The 22,449-nt window shown below is 48.1% G+C and overlaps 2 protein-coding genes across 2 annotated transcripts in view; one reads left to right on the top strand and one right to left on the bottom strand.

Annotated features, from left to right (window-relative positions):
• Positions 1-15,176, bottom strand: part of LOC142315591 (MAP kinase-interacting serine/threonine-protein kinase 2) — a 93,576-nt gene extending 78,400 nt beyond the window's left edge. The window contains exons 1-3 of the mRNA XM_075352559.1: positions 15,092-15,176; positions 12,395-12,579; positions 7,895-7,979 (exon numbers count right to left, since the gene is read on the bottom strand). Coding sequence (XP_075208674.1) covers positions 7,895-7,979; positions 12,395-12,445 — 136 coding nt within the window. The 5' untranslated portion in view covers positions 12,446-12,579; positions 15,092-15,176. The remainder of the gene's footprint in view (positions 1-7,894; positions 7,980-12,394; positions 12,580-15,091) is intronic.
• Positions 1-22,449, top strand: part of LOC142315607 (uncharacterized) — a 214,621-nt gene that overhangs the window by 97,270 nt on the left and 94,902 nt on the right. The window lies entirely within an intron of this gene.

The raw sequence follows: 22,449 nt of genomic DNA, 5'->3' as shown, positions 1-22,449 counted from the left end.
ACCACAAAACTGTTGCTTCAACCAGGTAGCTTTTTTTATCACAAGGGTATCAGGAAAAAATGCACCATAAAATGTATTGTGCAATTTCTCCTGAGTACGACGATACCTCATATGTGGTGGAAATCAATTGTTTGGGCGTACGGCGGGGCTCAGAAGAGAAGGAGCGCCATTTCACAGTAAAATTGATTGGAATTATTAGCAGACGCCATGTTTCATTTGGAGACCCCCTGAGGTGCCTAAACAATGGAGCTCCCCCACATGTGATCCCATTTTGGAAACTAGACCCCCCCCCATACAAAAAAAATTAGTTTGGCGAAATAAAAAATACAGACATCAGTAGAAAAAAAAAAAAAAAATGAGCGCCTGCCAAGACCAGTGCCAAACGTGAGAGCAATGCACGAGTCTCGCATCGCATCATCCACTGCAGTCTGGAAGCGAGCAACTGCGCTGGATAATGCGATGCGAGAGGGCGGGGCGGCAGATGAGAAAGGGCGCAGCGGATGGAGGAGCGGCAGAGGATGGGAAAGGGCGCAGCGGATGGATGATGGGAAATGGCGCAGCGGATGGATGGGAAATGGCGCAGCGGATGGAGGAGCGGCAGAGGATGGGGGGGGGGGTGAGATGGGGATACCTACCTTACAGGATGGATCTAGGCAGCAGGATCACAGCAGACAGAAGAGGCAGCAGACAGAAGAGGCAGCAGATGAAGGAGGCAACAGATCGAGGAGGGTGAGAGGGGGCAGTAGATGGAAAATGGGAGAGAGCAGGCAGCAGATCGGGGAGGGGGGCAGAGTCTGATGGGAGAGAGAGATGGCACATGTAGGGGGAGGGAGGGGGGCTTGCAGCACATGTAGGGGGAGGGAGGGGGGCTTGCAGCACATGTAGGGGGAGGGAGGGGGGCTTGCAGCACATGTAGGGGGAGGGTGGCTGGCTTGCAGCACATGTAGGGGGAGGGTGGCTTGCAGCACATGTGCTGCAAGCCAGCCACCCTCCCCCCACATGTGCTGCAAGCCAGCCACCCTCCCCCCACATGTGCTGCAAGCCAGCCACCCTCCCCCCACATGTGCTGCAAGCCCCCCTCCCTCCCCCCTACATGTGCTGCAAGCCCCCCTCCCTCCCCCTACATGTGCTGCAAGCCCCCCTCCCTCCCCCTACATGTGCTGCAAGCCCCCCTCCCTCCCCCTACATGTGCTGCAAGCCCCCCTCCCTCCCCCCACATGTGCTGCAAGCCCCCCTCCCTCCCCCCACATGTGCTGCAAGCCCCCCTCCCTCCCCCCACATGTGCTGCAAGCCCCCCTCCCTCCCCCCACATGTGCTGCAAGCCCCCCTCCCTCCCCCCACATGTGCTGCAAGCCAGCCACCCTCCCCCCACATGTGCTGCAAGCCAGCCACCCTCCCCCCACGTGGGGGGAGGGTGGCTTGCAGCACATGGAGGGATAGGTGGTGTGGCGATGGAGAAGGGGCAGCCGATGAAGGAGGCGGCGGCCGCCGCCGATCGGGGGCAGCAGCGGCTGAAAAAGGTGGGTGCGACGGCGGCGGGGACAGTGGCGAGCATGGCGGCGGGGACGGCGGTGGATCGGGAGCGGCGGCGGGGACGGCGGTGGATCGGGAGCGGCGGCGGGGACGGCGGTGGATCGGGAGCATGGCGGCGGGGACGGCGGTGGATCGGGAGCGGCGGCGGAGACAGCGGTGCAGCGGGAGCATGGCGGCGGGGACGTCGGTGGATCGGGAGCGGCGGCGGAGACAGCGGTGCAGCGGGAGCATGGCGGCGGGGACGTCGGTGGATCGGGAGCGGCGGCGGAGACAGCGGTGCAGCGGGAGCATGGCGGCGGGGACGGCGGTGGATCGGGAGCGGCGGCGGAGACAGCGGTGCAGCGGGAGCATGGCGGCGGGGACGGCGGTGCAGCGGGAGCATGGCGGCGGGGACGGCGGTGCAGCGGGAGCATGGCGGCGGGGACGGCGGTGCAGCGGGAGCATGGCGGCGGGGACGGCGGTGCAGCGGGAGCATGGCGGCGGGGACGGCGGTGCAGCGGGAGCATGGCGGCGGGGACGGCGGTGCAGCGGGAGCATGGCGGCGGGGACGGCGGTGCAGCGGGAGCATGGCGGCGGGGACGGCGGTGCAGCGGGAGCATGGCGGCGGGGACGGCGGTGCAGCGGGAGCATGGCGGCGGGGACGGCGGTGGATCGGGAGCGGCGGCGGAGACAGCGGTGCAGCGGGAGCATGGCGGCGGGGACGGCGGTGGATCGGGAGCGGCGGCGGAGACAGCGGTGCAGCGGGAGCATGGCGGCGGGGACGGCGGTGGATCGGGAGCGGCGGCGGAGACAGCGGTGCAGCGGGAGCATGGCGGCGGGGACGGCGGTGGAGCGGGAGCATGGCGGCGGGGACGGCGGTGCAGCGGGAGCATGGCGGCGGGGACGGCGGTGGAGCGGGAGCATGGCGGCGGAGACAGCGGTGCATCGGGAGCATGGCGGCGGGGACAGCGGTGAAGCGGCAGCAGCGGCGGGGCGATCGGAGACAGCGGCGGGGACAGCGGTGAAGCGGGAGCAGCGGCGGGGCGATCGGAGACAGCGGCGGTGAAGCGGGAGCAGCGGCGGGGCGATCGGAGACAGCGGCGGTGAAGCGGGAGCAGCGGCGGGGCGATCGGAGACAGCGGCGGTGAAGCGGGAGCAGCGGCGGGGACAGGGGCGGGCGGCGGGGCGATCGGGGACAGGGGCGGGCGGCGGGGACAACAACTTACCGCTCTCCTCGGCTTCCAGGGACGGTCACAGGCCGCAGATCCACATTGATTGGAGAGAGCGGTCACAAGACCGGTCTCTCCAATCAGAGCTGGGGGCGGGTGAAGCATCGATCACCCAGCTCCAGCCAATGGCCAGTGCTACAGCAGCACTGATCAGGGCTGGATTTCAATGTTCCAGCCATTTTCAATGGCTGGAACATTACAGTGGCTGTAATTGGCTGAGCGGCGTTCGTCAGCCAATCACAGCCTCTGTAGGTTCGGGGAGGAGGCACCACCCCTCCTGACGTCAGGCAGAGGTCCCCTCCTTCCCGAATCCACCGTTTAAGTAAATAAATTTCACTCCCCGGGGCTCCGGGACCGCGATTTCGCCAGGACGTACTGAGAACGTCATGGGTCCTTTAGCACCATGTCACCATGACGTACTCAGTACGTCCAAGGTCGTTAAGGGGTTAAAAGGATAAAAAAATAAAAAAAAAAAAAAAAAAGAATATTGCAAAAATTATTTGCTTTGTGTTGTATTTTCAGAGACGCATTCCATTTTTATTTCGTTTGCTGAGGAGGATGAGGCGCTTGTTTTGTTTGGTTGGCATTTTTATTGGTACTACTTCGGCAAATATACTAAGTCTCAAAAGCTTCTTACATTTAGATTTTTTCAGCATTTACAAAACGGTTACAATAATTTTATATCTTGATTGGACTTTTACAAAATGTGGCAATATCAGATATTTATCTTATGTACGTTTTCAAAAATTGGAAGCGCTTCCCCAGAAGACATTCCACACTCCCAAGTGTGTTTATATATGAAAGGAATCGGAGGACGTACACCCAGTTTGTGCGCATGACCGAGCAGCAGATTGTAACTGCACAAGTGCGAGATTACAGGGGAGAGTGCCGTGATATCTGGCCAGTCACCGCAATCAAATACAATGTGTGGCCATGACAAAGTTCAAAAAAGTAATGTTCCAGATTCTCAACTAGCTTAAAGGAAGGTCAGTTTTATAGCTTCTCTAATCAGCAAAACTGTTTTCAGCTGTGCTAACATACTTGAACAAGGGTTTTCAAAGGATTTCTAAACATCCATTAGCCTTCTAACTCAGTTAGCAAACACAATGTACCATTAGAAAACTAGAGTGGTCGTTGTTGGAAATGGGCATCTATACACTTATGTAGATATTGAATTAAAAAAAACAGACGTTTGCAGCTAGAATAGTCATTTACCACATTAACAATGAATAGAGTGTATTTGTTTAATTTAATGTTCGCATCAAAAAGGTGCTTTTCTTTAACAAATAAGGAAATATCTAGGTGACCCTAAACTTTTGAACTGTAGTGTGTGTATACAGTACAGACCAAAAGTTTGGACACCTTCTCAAAGAGTTTTCTTTATTTTCATGACTGAAAATTGTAGATTCACATTGAAGGCATCAAAACTATGAATGAAATACTGAACAAAAAAGTGTGAAACAACTGAAAATGTCTTATATTCTAGGTTCTTCAAAGTAGCCACCTTTTGCTTTGATTACTGCTTTGCACACTCTTGGCATTCTCTTGATTAGCTACAAGAGGTAGTCACCGGAAATGGTCTTCAAACAGTTTTGAAGGAATTCCCAGAGATGCTTAGCACTTGTTGGCCCTTTTGACTTCATTCTGCGGTCCAGCTCAACCCAAACCATCTCGATTGGGTTCAGGTCTGGTGACTGGAGGCCAGGTCATCTGGCGTAGCACCCCATCACTCTCCTTCTTAGTCAAATAGCCCTTACACAGCCTGGAGGTGTGTTTGGGGTCATTGTCCTGTTGAAAAACAAATGATGGTCCAACTAAATGCAAACCAGATGGAATAGCATGCCGCTGCGAGATGCTGTGGTAGCCATGCTGGTTCAGTATGCCTTCAATTTTGAATAAATCCCCAACAGTGTCACCAGCAAAGCACCTCCGCACCATCACACCTCCTCCTCCATGCTTCACGGTGGGAACCAGGCATGTAGAGTCCATCAGTTCACCTTTTCTGCATCGCACAAAGACACGGTGATTGGATCCAAAGATCTCATATTTGGACCCAGACCAAAGCACAGATTTCCACTGGTCTAATGTCCATTCCTTGTGTTCTTTAGCCCCAACAAGTCTCTTCTGCTTGTTGCCTGCCCTTAGCAGTGGTTTCCTAGCAGCTATTTTACCATGAAGGCCTGCTGCACAAAGTCTCCTCCAAACAGTTGTTCTAGAGATGTGTCTGCTGTTAGAACTGTGTGGCATTGACCTGGTCTCTAATCTGAGCTGCTGTCAACCTGCAATTTCTGAGGCTGGTGACTCGGATAAACTTATCCTCGACAGCAGAGGTGACTCCTTTCCTGGGGTGGTCCTCATGTGAGCCAGTTTCTTTGTAGCATTTGATGGTTTTTGCCACTGTACTTGGGGACACTTTCAAAGTTTTCCCAATTTTCCGGACTGACACCTTCATTTCTTAAAGTAATGATGGCCACTCGTTTTTCTTTACTTTTTGTATTATGGCATGTAGAATTTGTATTATGGGAAGAAAAAAAGCAGCTAACAGTTTATTCAGGAGGACTATCAGCTGTATATCCACCAGACTTCTGCACAACACAACTGAGAGTCCCCAACCCCATTTATAATGAAAGAAATCCCACTTATTAAACCTGACAGGGCACATCTGTGAAGTGAAAACCATTTCAGGTGACTACCCCTTGAAGCTCATCAAGAGAAAGCAGTAAATCAAAGCAAAAGTTGGCTACTTTGAAGAACCTAGAATATAAGACGTTTTCAGTTGTTTCACACTTTTTTGTTACGCATTTCATTCCACATGTGTTAAGTCATAGTTTTGATGCCTTCAATGTGAACCTACAATTTACAGAGTCATGAAAATACAGAAAACTCTTTGAATGAGAAGGTGTGTCCAAACTTTGTCTGTTATATACATATATATATATATATATATATACACACATACATACATATATACATACATACACATACATACATACATACACATGCGCACACACACAGTGCACACACAGCACACACATATACACACATACACACACACATACACACACACATACACACACACATACACATACACACATATACACACATATACACACATATACACACATATACACACATATACACACACACACATACACACATATACACACATACACACACATACACACACATATACACACATATACACACATACACAGTATACACACAGTATACACACAGTATACACACAGTATACACACAGTATACACACAGTATACACACAGTATACACACAGTATACACACAGTATACACACAGTATACACACACACAGTATACACAGATTATACACACATGCACACACACACACACAGTATACACACACACACAGTACAGACCAAAAGTCTGGACACACCTCATTCAATATATTATGTATATACACACACGTGTATTATATATTTATATTTACAACACACACACACACAGTGCGCACACACACACAGTATACACACACACACACACAGTATACACACACACAGTATACACACACACACACACAGTATACACACACACACACACAGTATACACACACACACACACAGTATACACACACACACACACAGTATACACACACACACACACAGTATACACACACACACACAGTATACACACACACACACAGTATACACACACACACACAGTATACACACACACACAGTATACACACACACACAGTATACACACACAGTATACACACACACACAGTATACACACACACACACACAGTATACACACACACACAGTATACACACACACACACACACAGTATACACACACACACACAGTATACACACACACACAGTATACACACACACACACACACAGTATACACACACACACACACAGTATACACACACACACACACACAGTATACACACACACACACACAGTATACACACACACACACACAGTATACACACACACACACACAGTATACACACACACACACACAGTATACACACACACACAGTATACACACACACACAGTATACACACACACACAGTATACACACACACACACAGTATACACACACACACAGTATACACACACACACAGTATACACACACACACACAGTATACACACACACACACAGTATACACACACACACACAGTATACACACACACACAGTATACACACACACACAGTATACACACACACACAGTATACACACACACACACAGTATACACACACACACACAGTATACACACACACACACAGTATACACACACACACACAGTATACACACACACACAGTATACACACACACACAGTATACACACACACACACAGTATACACACACACACAGTATACACACACACACAGTATACACACACACACAGTATACACACACACACAGTATACACACACACACAGTATACACACACACAGTATACACACACACAGTATACACACACACAGTATACACACAGTATACACACACACAGTATACACACAGTATACACACACACAGTATACACACAGTATACACACACACAGTATACACACAGTATACACACAGTATACACACAGTATACACACACACACACAGTATACACACACACACAGTATACACACACACACAGTATACACACACACACAGTATACACACACACACACAGTATACACACACACACACAGTATACACACACACAGTATACACACACACAGTATACACACACACAGTATACACACACACAGTATACACACACAGTATACACACACACAGTATACACACACACAGTATACACACAGTATACACACAGTATACACACAGTATACACACAGTATACACACAGTATACACACACACACAGTATACACACACACATACACGTATATACACACACAGTATACACAGATTATACACACATGCACACACAGTATACACACACAGTACAGACCAAAAGTCTGGACACACCTCATTCAATATATTATGTATATACACACACACACACACACACACACACGTGTATTCTATATTTATATTTACAACACACACAAACACACACACACACGTGGAATGTATGGAATTCGGGTTATAAAACCCACCAAAGGTTGCAGAACCAGCAAGTTAAAATCTTACAGCTTACTTACCTGGGCGTGAGGGGCAGTCAAAATTGAACACAGCCTGCATGTTTCTGGACTCAGCTTCATAATGAATCTCAAATGGGTTTTGACCCTACAACAGAAGAGAATTTTTATTTTATTTTTTATTTGGTCCTTAGAAAAAAAAAATCTAAAAACAAAAAATACACCTACAAAGTTGATTTATTCAGCAAAATTCCTGCAAGAAATTTTAATAAACATTTATAGCATCAGTCTACTTATTCTCCTAAAATACAGCCAAACACTGCAGCCTAGGAAGCATCTGCTCTTCACAGTCTAGTTTTAGGAAGGCTTCATTTTTACAGACTGTAGTTAATATTGATAATAAGCATACCTCCCAACCGTCCCGGATTCAGCAGGACTGTCCCGATTTGAGGGCTCTCTCCCGCAGATCACAGCAGTTGTCCTGGCTCCTACCCTCAGTACAGTGAATAAATTAACTCAAGAAAAGCAGCGCATGAGTTAAATTCTCACCGATCTGGTTTCCCGTGACAGGGCTAGAAGTCATGAACTTGTGAGCTCTGTGTCCATAGGCAGCAGCTCTATCATTGAGCCACTGCCTGTATTGAAAGGCATAGGAGGACTTGGTAATCGTGACCTCTGTATTGCAGGCAGAGAAGCCACAAGCAAAATATTCAGCTACATAGATATATATTGCATATCTATGTAGGTGAAGGAAGGATTCTTTTGTTCCCAGAAAACAACTATAAAGAAATGAGGGTAAAATGACAAATCTAATTTTATTTTCTTATTAGCTCTCATTGGAATCAAACCAGCAACTTTTAAACACAACAGCATCCCTAACTGTCCTAGCTGTCGAGCCACCAGCGTTGATGTCAGAGGAAGGATTTTACATAGATGAACCCGCATTGCAGCCTCTGATTACACAGCACATAGTAATCCATTGTACAGAGCAGCATCTCTGTGTCCTGTATTCTAGAGGGAGAGGAAAAGCTTGTTTCTTCTAATAAAATTACTATACGTCTGAATCCCGGTTTCTGGGTATTCAAACAAAACGTAAGCCCAGACTAAGCCACTGAAAGTATGCCAAAAGGTGATGTGAACACAGCTGGGCTATGGTACATACACTGTACACATTTAGGCTATATGAAAACCAGGGAGGGAGCATTATATTTTTTTGGGGGGCATTGTTTAAATATAAAACTAAACCTTAAAAGAAGCCTTTTTAATTTACAATGAAAAAAAAACCCCCAAAAAACATTATCCAAGCTTGCGTACAATTTTGTGTTCATAAACCTAGATGCTGGGTCATTAGGGAACGTCACAAATACATTCCATTATATTGATTTAATTACTACAAATTCCCAAAAATTTTCAGTTTTGAAACCTAAAATTAAGCTAAACATTAAAGGGCTATTCCCATCTGAAAGATCCTCTCTATATATTGTAGCAATAATAAGAGCAAATCCCTCCAATTAGAAATGTAGTATAGTTCTGATATAGCCATGTCTCTTACCTCATGTGCAGGGCATTGCAGTAGCTTGGGTATCCATGGTTATGCCCACGAGCTACTAACTATCCCTATATGTGTGGCTGTTACCTTGCCTACCTAAGGAACAGTAATGCCCTGCACATGAGGCAATGGACATAGCAAATATCTCCAGTTAGAAATGTAGTATAGTTCTTCGGAAAAGCTAATATTACACCTACTACATATCGGAAGAGGATCTTGGACATAAGAATTTCCCTTTAATTAGGAAATTATAGCAGTTATTTTAAAGGAAATGTGTCACCAGGTTTTTGCTCCCCCATCTGAGAGCAGCATAATGTGGAGACCGAGACCCTGATTCCAGCGTTGTGTCACTTACTGAGCTGTTTGCTGTCATTTTGATAAAACCAATGTTTTCTCTGCTGTAGATCTAGTAGTTCTACAGAGCTCATGAATGTGCTGGACTATCTAGCAGCACACCAAGTAGTCCTCTAATGATAATCTACTGCTGATTAATTAGTGATTTTATCAAAACTACACTAAGCAGCCCAGTAAGTGACACATCGCTGGAATCAGAATCTTTGCCCCTGCATCATGCTGCTCTCAGATTAGGCGTCAAAAATATGGTGACATCCAAGTACACTTAACAGATCACCAATTATAGGCAGTAATGCAGTGTTGGGACAAAAAAATGTAACGGAAGTTTAATTACATTTATAGATTTGAAGAATAGAATAACTGACTGTTGAAGGGATCGCGCCATTCCCCGCCGACAGTCTGCTTCATGATGTGATCACGGGGAGCTGATGGTTACCATGGTAGCTTGGGGGCCATGTGATGACCCCCGACGCTGCCATGACAGTTCCTGCAAGAGCTGACAGTCGGCTCTCACAGCAACGCTGCATTTCTGCTAATCAGAGCTGTGTAGCTCTGAGCAACAGAAATGCAAAAGCGATCAGACAGGGGACGCATAAACGGGACTAGAAAAAAAAAAAAAAAGGTTTTTAAAATTATGAAAATATAAAACCTAAAAAGGTTCAAATCACCCCCCATTCGCCACATTGAAAATAGTTTTACAAAAAACAAACAAAAACACACATTTGGTATCGCTGTATTCAGGAATGCCCGATCAAAATATGAATTCAAGTAATCTGATCGGTACACGCTATGGCAGGAAAAAAAAAAAAAAATATCTAAAATGCCCAAATCACTTTTTTTGTCACCGCAAAATTTTTTAAAGTGAAGTAACAGGTGATTAAAAAGTAGCATCCGCACAAAAATGGTGTGATTAAAAATGTCAGCTCAAGACGCAAAAAATAAGCCATCACTGAGCCCCAGATCCCGAAAATTGAGAATGCTACGGGTTGAGGAAAATGTCGCCAAATTGAGGAAAAAGTCGCCAAAAGCGCAATTCTTTTTTTTTTTTGGACAAACCACTGAATTTTTTGAACCCCTTAGATAAAAGTAAACCTTTACATGTTTGGTATCGACGAACACGTACATACGTGAGGCATCATACAAACATGTTAGTTTTACAATAAAGCGAACACAGACTAAAATATCCCAAAAACAATTGTGCAATTGAGCCTTTTTTTTACAATTTCAACACACTTTGTATTTTTTCCCGTTTTCCAGTACACTATATGGAAAAACTCAGGCCTCATGCACGTTGCTTTTTTCGCGTTTTAAACTGCACTATGTCAATGACAAACTGCATGCTTTTGCTTCCCCAGCAAAGTCTATGAGAAATCAGATTTTCCATGCGCACTTTGCAGTTTGTCTGCTTTTTGTCAAATACAGTGGAATCTCGGTTTACGAGTAACTTGTGCGAGTATTTCGCTATACGAGCAAAGCTTGCTGTAAATTTGTAACTCAGTTTACGAGCAAATACTCACCGCACACACACCGCGTTCTGACCCGCTCTTGCGCGCCACACACACACACTTCCATCGCCGGGCCTCATGGTTCCTGTAGTTCGCCGGTACAGGATGTGCATAGGGTAGCCATCGCGACAATGGAGGAACTTTTGCTGTCAGCCGCTTCTCAAAGGCAGCACGCTGGCCAATCAGAGGCAAGCGTCTCCTGCCCTTGACGTCAGCGCTCTGGCAGTGGGAGTTCCTCCCTCGTCGCGATGGTTACCCGATACTCAACCTGTACTGGTGAACTACAAGAAACATGAGGCCAGCGATGGAACGGAAGGTAAGGTGAGCATAATGTGTGTGTGTGTGTGTGTGTGTGTGTGTGTGTGTGTGTGTGTGTGTGTGGAATGGCACAATAGGGGACCAGGATGGGACATTGCACAAGTTCTGGAACGGATTGTCTGAGCTTGCATCATTTCCTATGGGAAATCTTGCTTTGCTAGACGAGTAACTTGGTTTACAAGCTCACTCCCAGAACGGATTGTTCTCATAAACCAAGGTTCCACTGTAGTTGTCAAAATCTTTGGAGAAAAAAAAAAAAACAAAACAGCATTTTCATTCTTTTTGCATTTTTCACCCTTGTCTTTAATGTGGTGTGTCAAAATGCAAGAAAAATCTTATTTGCACATTTTTCTTATGTTTTAGGTTTGTTTTTGTCAACAAAGATACATGCATTTTCCCAAGAAGTGAGGTCAAGAGGCTTCCTATCAAAAATGCGACAAAAAACGCATCAAAAACGGATGCGTTTTTAGTGTCATACAGTGTTTACAATTGCCAAAGTCTGCCAGAGGATGCAGTTTTGTCGTCTAATCAAAACTGCGGTGTGCGCCTATACCCTAAAGGTTTCATTCAAAAGTACAACTAATGCCGCAAAAAACAAGCCCTCATATGGCAAGACTGACAGAAAAATAAAAAAACTTATGGCTCTCAAACAAAGGGTAGCAAAAAAAACAAACTGCCTGGGGCTGAAGGGGTTAAGCATGGGGGTGGACCAATCATACTTTAGGATTGTGTTGCAGCCAATGGCACGGGGAACATTTCGCGGGTAGAGGGAAGAATGAATTCAATGACATTTCAACAAAATCCACATTTTTAATGGGGCAGAATAAAGTCACTCACCTTAAAAGAACGATGAAAACCTTTCATCTCCAGACTTTTTTTCTGTACCATACTTGCAAAAATAAACTCTTCCAAAATTAAATCAAAGGACTGTGGTCTTAAGTCTCAAAAAGTGTGCAGTCTAAAGGCTGGAATTAAGGATAAAAAAATGGGGGTTTGGAGCTCTCAGACGGCTGGAAGAGACCCTAAGAAAGCAAAGGAAAGAGTAAAGTACAATCAGAACAAAAATTAAAAAGTCTTGTCCACTACAGGACAACTCCAGCTTTTACCAATTCAGGACTGCCACGCCGCTAGACTATGTAGGCCTCCCGGAGGGTGAGCAGTACGGCCGCAACAGAGTGTTGGCCTTGTTGAGCGCAGCAGTCCTGCCGCTGGACTATGTGGCCTCCCGGAGGGTGGTCAGTCCTGCCGCTGGGATGTGTGGCCCCCCGGCGTGTGGTCAGTCCTGCTGCTGGGATATGTGGCCCTCCGGAGTGTGGTCAGTCCTGCTGCTGGGATATGTGGCCTCCCGGAGTGTGGTCAGTCCTGCTGCTGGACTATGTGGCCCTCCCGGAGTGTGGTCAGTCCTGCTGCTGGACTATGTGGCCCTCCCGAGTGTGGTCAGTCCTGCTGCTGGACTATGTGGCCCTCCGGAGTGTGGTCAGTCCTGCTGCTGGGATATGTGGCCCTCCGGAGTGTGGTCAGTCCTGCTGCTGGGATATGTGGCCCTCCGGAGTGTGGTCAGTCCTGCTGCTGGGATATGTGGCCCTCTGGAGTGTGGTCAGTCCTGCTGCTGGACTATGTGGCCCTCCGGAGTATGGTCAGTCCTGCTGCTGGGACATGTGGCCCTCCGGAGTATGGTCAGTCCTGCTGCTGGGACATGTGGCCCTCCGGAGTATGGTCAGTCCTGCTGCTGGGACATGTGGCCCTCCGGAGTGTGGTCAGTCCTGCTGCTGGACTATATGGCCCTCCGGAGTGTGGTCAGTCCTGCTGCTGGACTATGTGGCCTCCCGGAGTGTGGTCAGTCCTGCTGCTGGACTATGTGGCCTCCCAGAGTGTGGTCAGTCTTGCTGCTGGTATATGTGGCCTCCCAGAGTGTGGTCAGTCTTGCTGCTGGGATATGTGGCCTCCGGAGTGTGGTCAGTCCTGCTGCTGGGATATGTGGCTCTCCGGAGTGTGGTCAGTCCTGCTGCTGGGATGTGTGGCTCTCCGGAGTGTGGTCAGTCCTGCTGCTAGGATATGTGGCCTCCCGGAGTGTGGTCAGTCCTGCTGCTAGGATATGTGGCCTCCCGGAGTGTGGTCAGTCCTGCTGCTAGGATATGTGGCCTCCCGGAGTGTGGTCAGTCCTGCTGCTGGACTATGTGGCCCTCCGGAGTGTGGTCAGTCCTGCTGCTGGGATATGTGGCTCTCCGGAGTGTGGTCAGTCCTGCTGCTGGACTATGTGGCCTCCCGGAGTGTGGTCAGTCCTGCTGCTGGGATATGTGGCTCTCCGGAGTGTGGTCAGTCCTGCTGCTGGACTATGTGGCCTCCCGGAGTGTGGTCAGTCCTGCTGCTAGGATATGTGGCCTCCCGGAGTGTGGTCAGTCCTGCTGCTAGGATATGTGGCCTCCCGGAGTGTGGTCAGTCCTGCTGCTAGGATATGTGGCCTCCCGGAGTGTGGTCAGTCCTGCTGCTGGACTATGTGGCCCTCCGGAGTGTGGTCAGTCCTGCTGCTGGGATATGTGGCTCTCCGGAGTGTGGTCAGTCCTGCTGCTGGACTATGTGGCCTCCCGGAGTGTGGTCAGTCCTGCTGCTGGGATATGTGGCTCTCCGGAGTGTGGTCAGTCCTGCTGCTGGACTATGTGGCCTCCCGGAGTGTGGTCAGTCCTGCTGCTAGGATATGTGGCCTCCCGGAGTGTGGTCAGTCCTGCTGCTAGGATATGTGGCCTCCCGGAGTGTGGTCAGTCCTGCTGCTAGGATATGTGGCCTCCCGGAGTGTGGTCAGTCCTGCTGCTGGACTATGTGGCCCTCCGGAGTGTGGTCAGTCCTGCTGCTGGGATATGTGGCTCTCCGGAGTGTGGTCAGTCCTGCTGCTGGACTATGTGGCCTCCCGGAGTGTGGTCAGTCCTGCTGCTGGGATATGTGGCTCTCCGGAGTGTGGTCAGTCCTGCTGCTGGACTATGTGGCCTCCCGGAGTGTGGTCAGTCCTGCTGCTAGGATATGTGGCCTCCCGGAGTGTGGTCAGTCCTGCTGCTAGGATATGTGGCCTCCCGGAGTGTGGTCAGTCCTGCTGCTAGGATATGTGGCCTCCCGGAGTGTGGTCAGTCCTGCTGCTAGGATATGTGGCCTCCCGGAGTGTGGTCAGTCCTGCTGCTGGGATATGTGGCCTCCCGGAGTGTGGTCAGTCCTGCTGCTAGGATATGTGGCCTCCCGGAGTGTGGTCAGTCCTGCTGCTGGGATGTGTGGCTCTCCGGAGTGTGGTCAGTCCTGCTGCTGGGATGTGTGGCTCTCCGGAGTGTGGTCAGTCCTGCCGCTGGGATGTATAGCCTTGTCGGTTATTAACGGCCTCTACCACTGCAGCATTACATAACACTGAATACATAGCACTCTCCAGACCTCAGACGTCACTGTCAGCAGCAGCAACCTCATCGTACGACAGTCTGCAGTCACTACCCGATCACATCTGTATGTGCTCCGAAGCTGCCCTAAGCTGTGTATAAGGCCTCCGCCAGCACATACCTGGAGGGCTCTGCAGTGGAGGGCGCACCGCTGCCAGCCTGCTGGTGACATGAGAGGGCTGACGCATGACGCTGCTCGCTCCCTTATATAGACTCTGGTGGGGGGGTGTCCGATAGTCACGTGACGAGCAATCATGTGACGGGAACTGACGTCTTCCCGATTACGTGCGGCTGCTCACTCCATTTCCCGCCCAGCTCTGGCGGACATGTAATCGTTGCATCACACTCACACACTGGCTCCATATTATGGCAGGGGTGCAGGCGTAGTGAGGCTCCGGAGCACCAGACGTGCCGGATTACTGGCCTCAGGCTGGTAGTGTGAGGACAGGCAGGCCATGAGCACTGGGGTAGTGAGGCTCCGGAGCACCAGACATGCCGGATTACTGGCCTCAGGCTGGAAGTGTGAGGACAGGCAGGCCATGAGCACTGGGGTAGTGAGGCTCCGGAGCACCAGACGTGCCGGATTACTGGCCTCAGGCTGGTAGTGTGAGGACAGGCAGGCCATGAGCACTGGGGTAGTGAGGCTCTGAGGTATCAGACATGCCGGATTACTGGCCTCAGGCTGGAAGTGTCCTGCCTCAGGGGGAATATGCTGCAAACTGCATGTGACATGCACACATATGACAAGCCCAATACAACCCCACTGAAAGGGACCACCACAGGGAATATATTTATAGGGGACCTCAACCAGGCCATGAGCACTGGGGTAGTGAGGCTCTGACGTATCAAACATGCCGGATTACTGGCCTCAGGTTGGAAGTGTCCTACCTCAGGGAGAATATGCTGAAAACTGCATGTAATGTGCACATATGACAAGCCTAATACAGCCCCACTGAAGTAACCACCACAGGGAATTTATAGGAAAATTAAACCAGGCCATGAGCACTGGGGTAGTGAGGCTCTGAGGTATCAGACATGCCGGATTACTGGCCTCAGGCTGGAAGTGTCCTGCCTCAGGGGGAATATGCTGCAAACTGCATGTACTGTGCGCATATGACAAGCCTAATAATACAGCCCCACTGAAGGAACCACCACAGGGAATATATAGGAAAACTCAACCAGGCCATGAGCACTGGGGTAGTGAGACTTTGGAGCACTAGAAATGCCGGATTACTGGCCTCAGGCAGGAAGTGTCCTGCCTCAGGGGGAATATGCTGCAAACTGCATGTGACATGCACACATATGACAAGCCCAATACAACCCCACTGAAAGGGACCACCACAGGGAATATATTCATAGGGGACCTCAACCAGGCCATGAGCACTGGGGTTGTTACGGGGGGACTGGCAGATTAAGACCAGGGGTATATATCCCAATCGCCAGTCGGGGCCCACCGTGCTCCAGATGGTAATGGAGCTGCTGGCACCCTGTGGGTTAGGCGGAGACTATAGAGCTGGATGGCTCTGAGATAACCCAGGAACTCTGGGAACCGGTCACGTGTGTTGGGACACGTCAGACCGGACGACAATCCGATTAGCGTTTTGGTGCACCTAGTGCTACACCAACCACGTGTGCAGGAAACACGTCAGGCCGGGTGGTAACCAGGTAGCGTTGACCGGAAGACCGCCACGAAAGCGCCCTGTCGGCCACGTGTGTAGGACACGTCAGGCCGAGCGGTCCTCCGATTAGCGTTTCTGGCCACCTCTTGACTGGCCACGTGTGTGTAGGACACGTCAGGCCAGATGGGTACACCAGTAGCGTTGACCGGGAAGCCGAGGAGGATAAGGAACACCCTGTTAACTCCACAGGGGTCCTGGAGTACGCTGTCCGTGCACGTAGGGGGCACAACCGGATAGGTGGCGCAGCAGGTGCGTTGTCCGTGTGCGTAGGGGGCACAATTGGACAGGTGGCGCAGCAGGTGCGTTGTCCGTGTGCGTAGGGGGCACAATTGGACAGGTGGCGCAGCAGGTGCGTTGTCCGTGTGCGTAGGGGGCACAAGCAGCCGCAGCCCAGTTAATGCCACTGGGCAGCTATAGCAAGACTGGAACGGCAGGAGGGAAGCACGGCGCCTGACCCTGATGTGCCGAGCCACGAATCTTGGCGTGACAGGCACCGTTCGCCTAACCCTACCTACCGCTTCCCAACATAGGCTTATGCCGCAATGAGGCTCTAACATGGAGGTGTGCTCTGACTGAGCAAAAGTGAAGACTGCGCACCTCCATGTTGTCTCCAGCCCCTTTTATAACCTGGGTCCGCCCCAAACCCAGGGTGGAACCACCAAGGTTCAATAGCAGAGTGCCATGTCATCAGTGACGTCACATGCGACCTATCCGGAACCGCCACATCATTGATGACCTCATGGCAGCCACGCCCCAAACACTTCACCAGTCATCGTCTGACGACCAATACTGAGGTGCCAGATCATAGGGGCGGGCCTCTGCGAGCCAGTCCGGAGTTGCCACGTCATCAGGACACCTGACACCCTCTGCCCTATCAGGGCCTGCCACCTCACGGACATGCTCAGTGAGGTCCTTACCGGACCTAGCCTCTGATGCACTAAGTGCCTGAGCATGCTCAGTAGCCTGAGCCACAGGCTTAGAAAGCAGACTATCAGTTTGAGCATGCTCAGTAGGCACATCCCAGAACTTAGACACAGCACGAAGTCCAAGTACCTGTGCAAAGAGGCTGTTAGGGTTAATTGTGGGAGCATGCTCAGTAGCCTGAACTGAGGACTTAGTCTCAGACATAACATAAACAGGCTGAGCATGCTCACTAGGCAAAACACCGGGCTTAGACTCTGGCTGGGGTAAATCGGCGCACGCATGCGCACTAGCCGCCTCTCCACACTTAGACGTGGTGGAAGGAACAGCCAACTGGACGACCCGAGGCACGGCCAAGAACGGCAGCCGGCGCCTGGGCGCAACAGGAACCGCAGCAGACTGCTTGCGGCTATGGCGGCGCCGGTTCGTAACAGGGGTAGTGATGCGTCGGAGAACTGGAAATGCTGGATTACTGGCACCAAGCTGGAAGTGTCCTGCCTCAGGGGAATATGCTGCAAACTGCATGTAACATGCGCATATAGAATAAGCCTAAGGGTATGTGCGCACGTTGCTTTTTACCTGCTTTTTACCTGCTTTTTTGCTGCTTTTTCTTCTGCGCTGTTTAATGCCAAAATGGATGTGTTCTTCTATTCAAGCAAAGTCTATGGGAATTTGGGTTTCTTGTTCACACTATGTTGTTCAAAATGCTGCCTTTTTGTGGCAGAACTTTGGTCAAAAACTCAGCTTTGCAGTGCAAAACCCAAATGGCAAAAACAATTGACATGTTGCTTCTTTGAAAAGCTGAGTTTTTGACCAAAGTTCTGCCACAAAAAGGCAGCATTTTGAACAACATAGTGTGAACAAGAAACCCAAATTCCCATAGACTTTGCTTGAATAGAAGAACACATCCATTTTGGCATTAAACAGCGCAGAAGAAAAAGCAGCAAAAAAGCAGGTAAAAAGCAACGTGCGCACATACCCTAATACAGCCCCACTGAAGGGACCACCACTGGGAATATATAGGAAAACTCAACCAGGCCATGAGTTCAGGAGACATTGTGTAACATATTAAGGGGCCTTTTGAAAATGGGAAATTTTGGGTTAAAACAACATTTTAGTGGAAAAATGTAATTATTTTTTCTCATCGCACAGTAGTATAAAATTTTGTGACACTCCTGTAGTGACAATATGCTCACTGCACGTCTACATGAATTGATTGAGGGGTGCAGTTAGTAAAATGGGTCACTTTTGGGGGATTTCTGCTGTTCTGTTCAATGTTACATGGCACCCCCAAATGATTCCAACTAAATCTGATCTCAAATATGACTCTCATTCCCTTCTTCACTTTGTACTGTGCCTCAAATGTAGTTTTTTTTATCACATACAGGTTATTGCTGTACTCAGGAAATATTGCACAACAAATTATAAGGTGCATTGTCTCCTGTTACCAAGTGACAATGCAAAATTTGGGGTTAAAGCAACATTTTTCTGGTAAATACACATTTTTTCATTTTCACGGCTCAACATTATACAATTTTGCGATGCACCTGGGGGTTGAAGGTTACTAATCAAACATCTTGATAAATTCCTTGAGAGGTCTAGTTGCCAAAATGAGGTCACTTGTGGGAGAAGGTGTTTCCACTGCTTAGGCACATCAGGGGCTCTCCAAACGCAACATGGAATCTGTTATCTGTTCCAAACAGTTTTGCACTCTAAGATCCAAATGGCGCTCCTTCCCTCCCAAACCCTTCTGTGCCCCAAAAGAGTAGATTCCTACCACATATGATGCATCGATATACTCAGGAATAATTACACAACAAATTATATGGTGCATTTTTTTCTTGTTACCCTTGTATAAATGCTTAATTTGGGGCTAATGTAACATTTTTCTGGGAAAAAGTAAAATTTTAATTTTTTCCTTCCATATTGCTTTAGTCCATGTCAAGCACCTAAAGGGTTAATAAACTTCTTGGATATGGTTTTGAGCAGGGATTTTCTGCCACCTAGGCCTCTCAAAGTCACTTCAAATGTCATAAGGTCCCCAAAAAATGGTTTTGTAAATTTTGTTGGAAAAATGAGAAATTGCTGATAAACTTTCAACCCTTATAACTTCGTAACAAAAAAAAATTATATATATATTTTTCAAATATTGCGCTGATATAATGTAGACATGTGGGAAATATTATTTATTAACTATTTTGTGTGAAATAACTGGTTTAAGGGCATACAAGTTTAAAAATTGCTAAATTTATAACATTTTCACCAATTAGCTAATAATTTCACAAATAAATGTAAAAAATATCATCCTAAATTTACAACTATCATGAAGAACAATATGTCATGATGAACAGACAATCTCATATTCACCAGGATCCATTGAAGAGTTCCAGAGTTATTACTTCATAAAGTGACACTGGTGAGAATAGAACAAATTGGCCCAGTCATGAAGTTGAAAACAGGCTCAGGGATGGAGGGGTTAAGAAACATGGAATGATGATGTACAGTGCATGCAACACAGAAAAGAAAATTGCACACACTCGGCTCTATTCCAAATGGAGGTGACTCATCCTTTTACAGAAGATCATGGTTAAACTTCTAGACTTCTGCCGAGGATTCCCTGTGGCCGGGAAAGAACTGTTTGACATGTCCCTACAGTTATCTCCCTTTTTCATACTGCTGCAAGGGTAATAGTAATGAAAGGAAGTATTTATAATCGGGGTGAATAAAATAATATGGTATACTGCCTTGGTGCGATTTCTGGTGAAAAGCTTTGGCTGTCATTACACCGTTAGTGGGGGCTCTGGGCATCACTACTATGGAGTGGGGACTGGATGTGGCTCACAACACTTTTTTAGACATGAATGTGGCTCTCACGACCAGAAAGGTTGGGGACTTGTGACCTATATGGTTAACTGCTACAACATAATAATCAACAGCCCTTACACAATATAGGGATATTATTTGAAAATATGTTTATTATTCTAATGCATACCTATATAGAATATTATAGTGGGTATTGCAAGGATAAAAGTTAGTTATATCTTTTAGTACAAGACCATCATTACATCGCCATTTTGTATATCACTACATTTCCTTGTATATAATTACGCAACGTTTTTAAAAATTTGTTATTATTTTTTTTTCTATATTCATTACAATTGAGCAATAAACTCTTTTTCAGCCTTCGTTTTTTTCTGATTATGGTATGACCTTAGAGACCACTGTACCTGGGTGACCCCCAAGCCATTACTTGGCTTGAGATCATCATGACTGCTATTGGCATCATGCAATTACAAGCACGGGGTGCCGATGGGTACAAAGTGGGAGACCGCACCCTCAAATAAACAGAGATACAACTGGCAGTACTAACAGTAGTATCAGAGGGGTGTGCTAAATTGACACATATTCAGTGATAACACTGTAACACTGACAGCAGCCATTACAGCAGGGCGCCTGCTATGCTACATAACTTACATCCACTGATAACTTTCCCCACTCACCTTCTGAGTCTTCACAATCATTGTGTTATACATGTATGGCGGTTTGTGGGAAAGGAATAATAAAAAAAATGATATATTGCAGTCAAACAAAAGACCTTTTAGGACTCTTCCGTCCCCATTTAAATGAATAAATTTGGAACCTTCTTTTTCAATATTTGTCGTCCTAAAATGAATTAAGATACTGAAACAACTACTAGAAATGTGAACCCGAGCCTTAGAGGCCCTTTGCACACTACGACATCGCAGGTGCGATGTCAGTGGGGTCAAATCGAAAGTGACGCACATCCGGCGTCGCTCTCGACAGCGTAGTGTGTAAATCGTTTTAACTATGATTACCGAGCGCAAAAGCGTCGGTATCGTATGATCGGTGTAGTGTCGGTCATTTTCATTATTTTGGCTGCTGCGACGGTACAACGTTGTTCCTCGTTCCTACGGCAGCACACATCGCTGTGTATGAAGTCGCAGGAGCGAGGAACATCTACCTGCGTCCCGTCTGCAATGCGGAAGGAAAGAGGTGGGCGGGATGTTTACGTCCCGCTCATCTCCGCCCCTCCGCTTCTATTGGCCGCCTGCCGTGTGACGTCGCTGTGACTCCACACGACCCGCCCCTTTAGGAAGGAGGCGGGTCGCCGGCCAGAGCGACATCGCAGGGCAGGTAAGTGCATGTGAAGCTGCCGTAGCGATAATATTCGCTGCGGCAGCTATCACAAAATATCGCAGCTGCGACGGGGGCGGGGACTATCGCGCTCGGCATTGCAGCATCGGCTTGCGATGTCGTAGTGTGCAAAGGGCCCCTTAGAATACAATGTACATATACTGGAATGACAGCCGTATTTAGTGCTTACCATAATGTTTCAGTCCACGTAACGTGCCGGCGCTTCTTCCTACAATAGTCATAATTTTTTTCAGATGCTTGTTTTTCTAAAATAAATACAAAAGTAATTATGATCCTCATTCACATACCAGAACAGTCGTATTTAGTGCCTACCATAATGTTTCAGCCCATGTAACATGCCCAAAAAAATATATATTGCAGTCAAACAGAAGACATTTTAGGACTCTTCCATCCCCATGTAAATAAATAAATTTGAAACCTTTTATTTCTATTTTTGTCCATACAAAATGGATTTAACAGGGTGCCAATGGGTACAAAGTGGGAGACCCCCAACCTCAAATAAACAAAGAGATACAACTGGCAGTACTAACAGTAGTATCAGAGGGGTGGGTTAAAGTGACCGACATTCGGTGATAAAGCCGACAACAGCCATTACAGCAGGGCACCTGCTATGCTACATAACTGACATCTGCTGATAACTTTCCCCACTCACCTTCTGAGTCTTCACAATCATTGTTCTATACAGGTATGGCGGTTTGTGGGA

Source organism: Anomaloglossus baeobatrachus, chromosome 1, assembly GCF_048569485.1.
Source record: "Anomaloglossus baeobatrachus isolate aAnoBae1 chromosome 1, aAnoBae1.hap1, whole genome shotgun sequence".
NCBI lineage: Eukaryota > Metazoa > Chordata > Amphibia > Anura > Aromobatidae > Anomaloglossus > Anomaloglossus baeobatrachus.
Note: the sequence above shows the minus strand (reverse complement) of the source record. Positions and strands in the feature narration are given on the sequence as shown.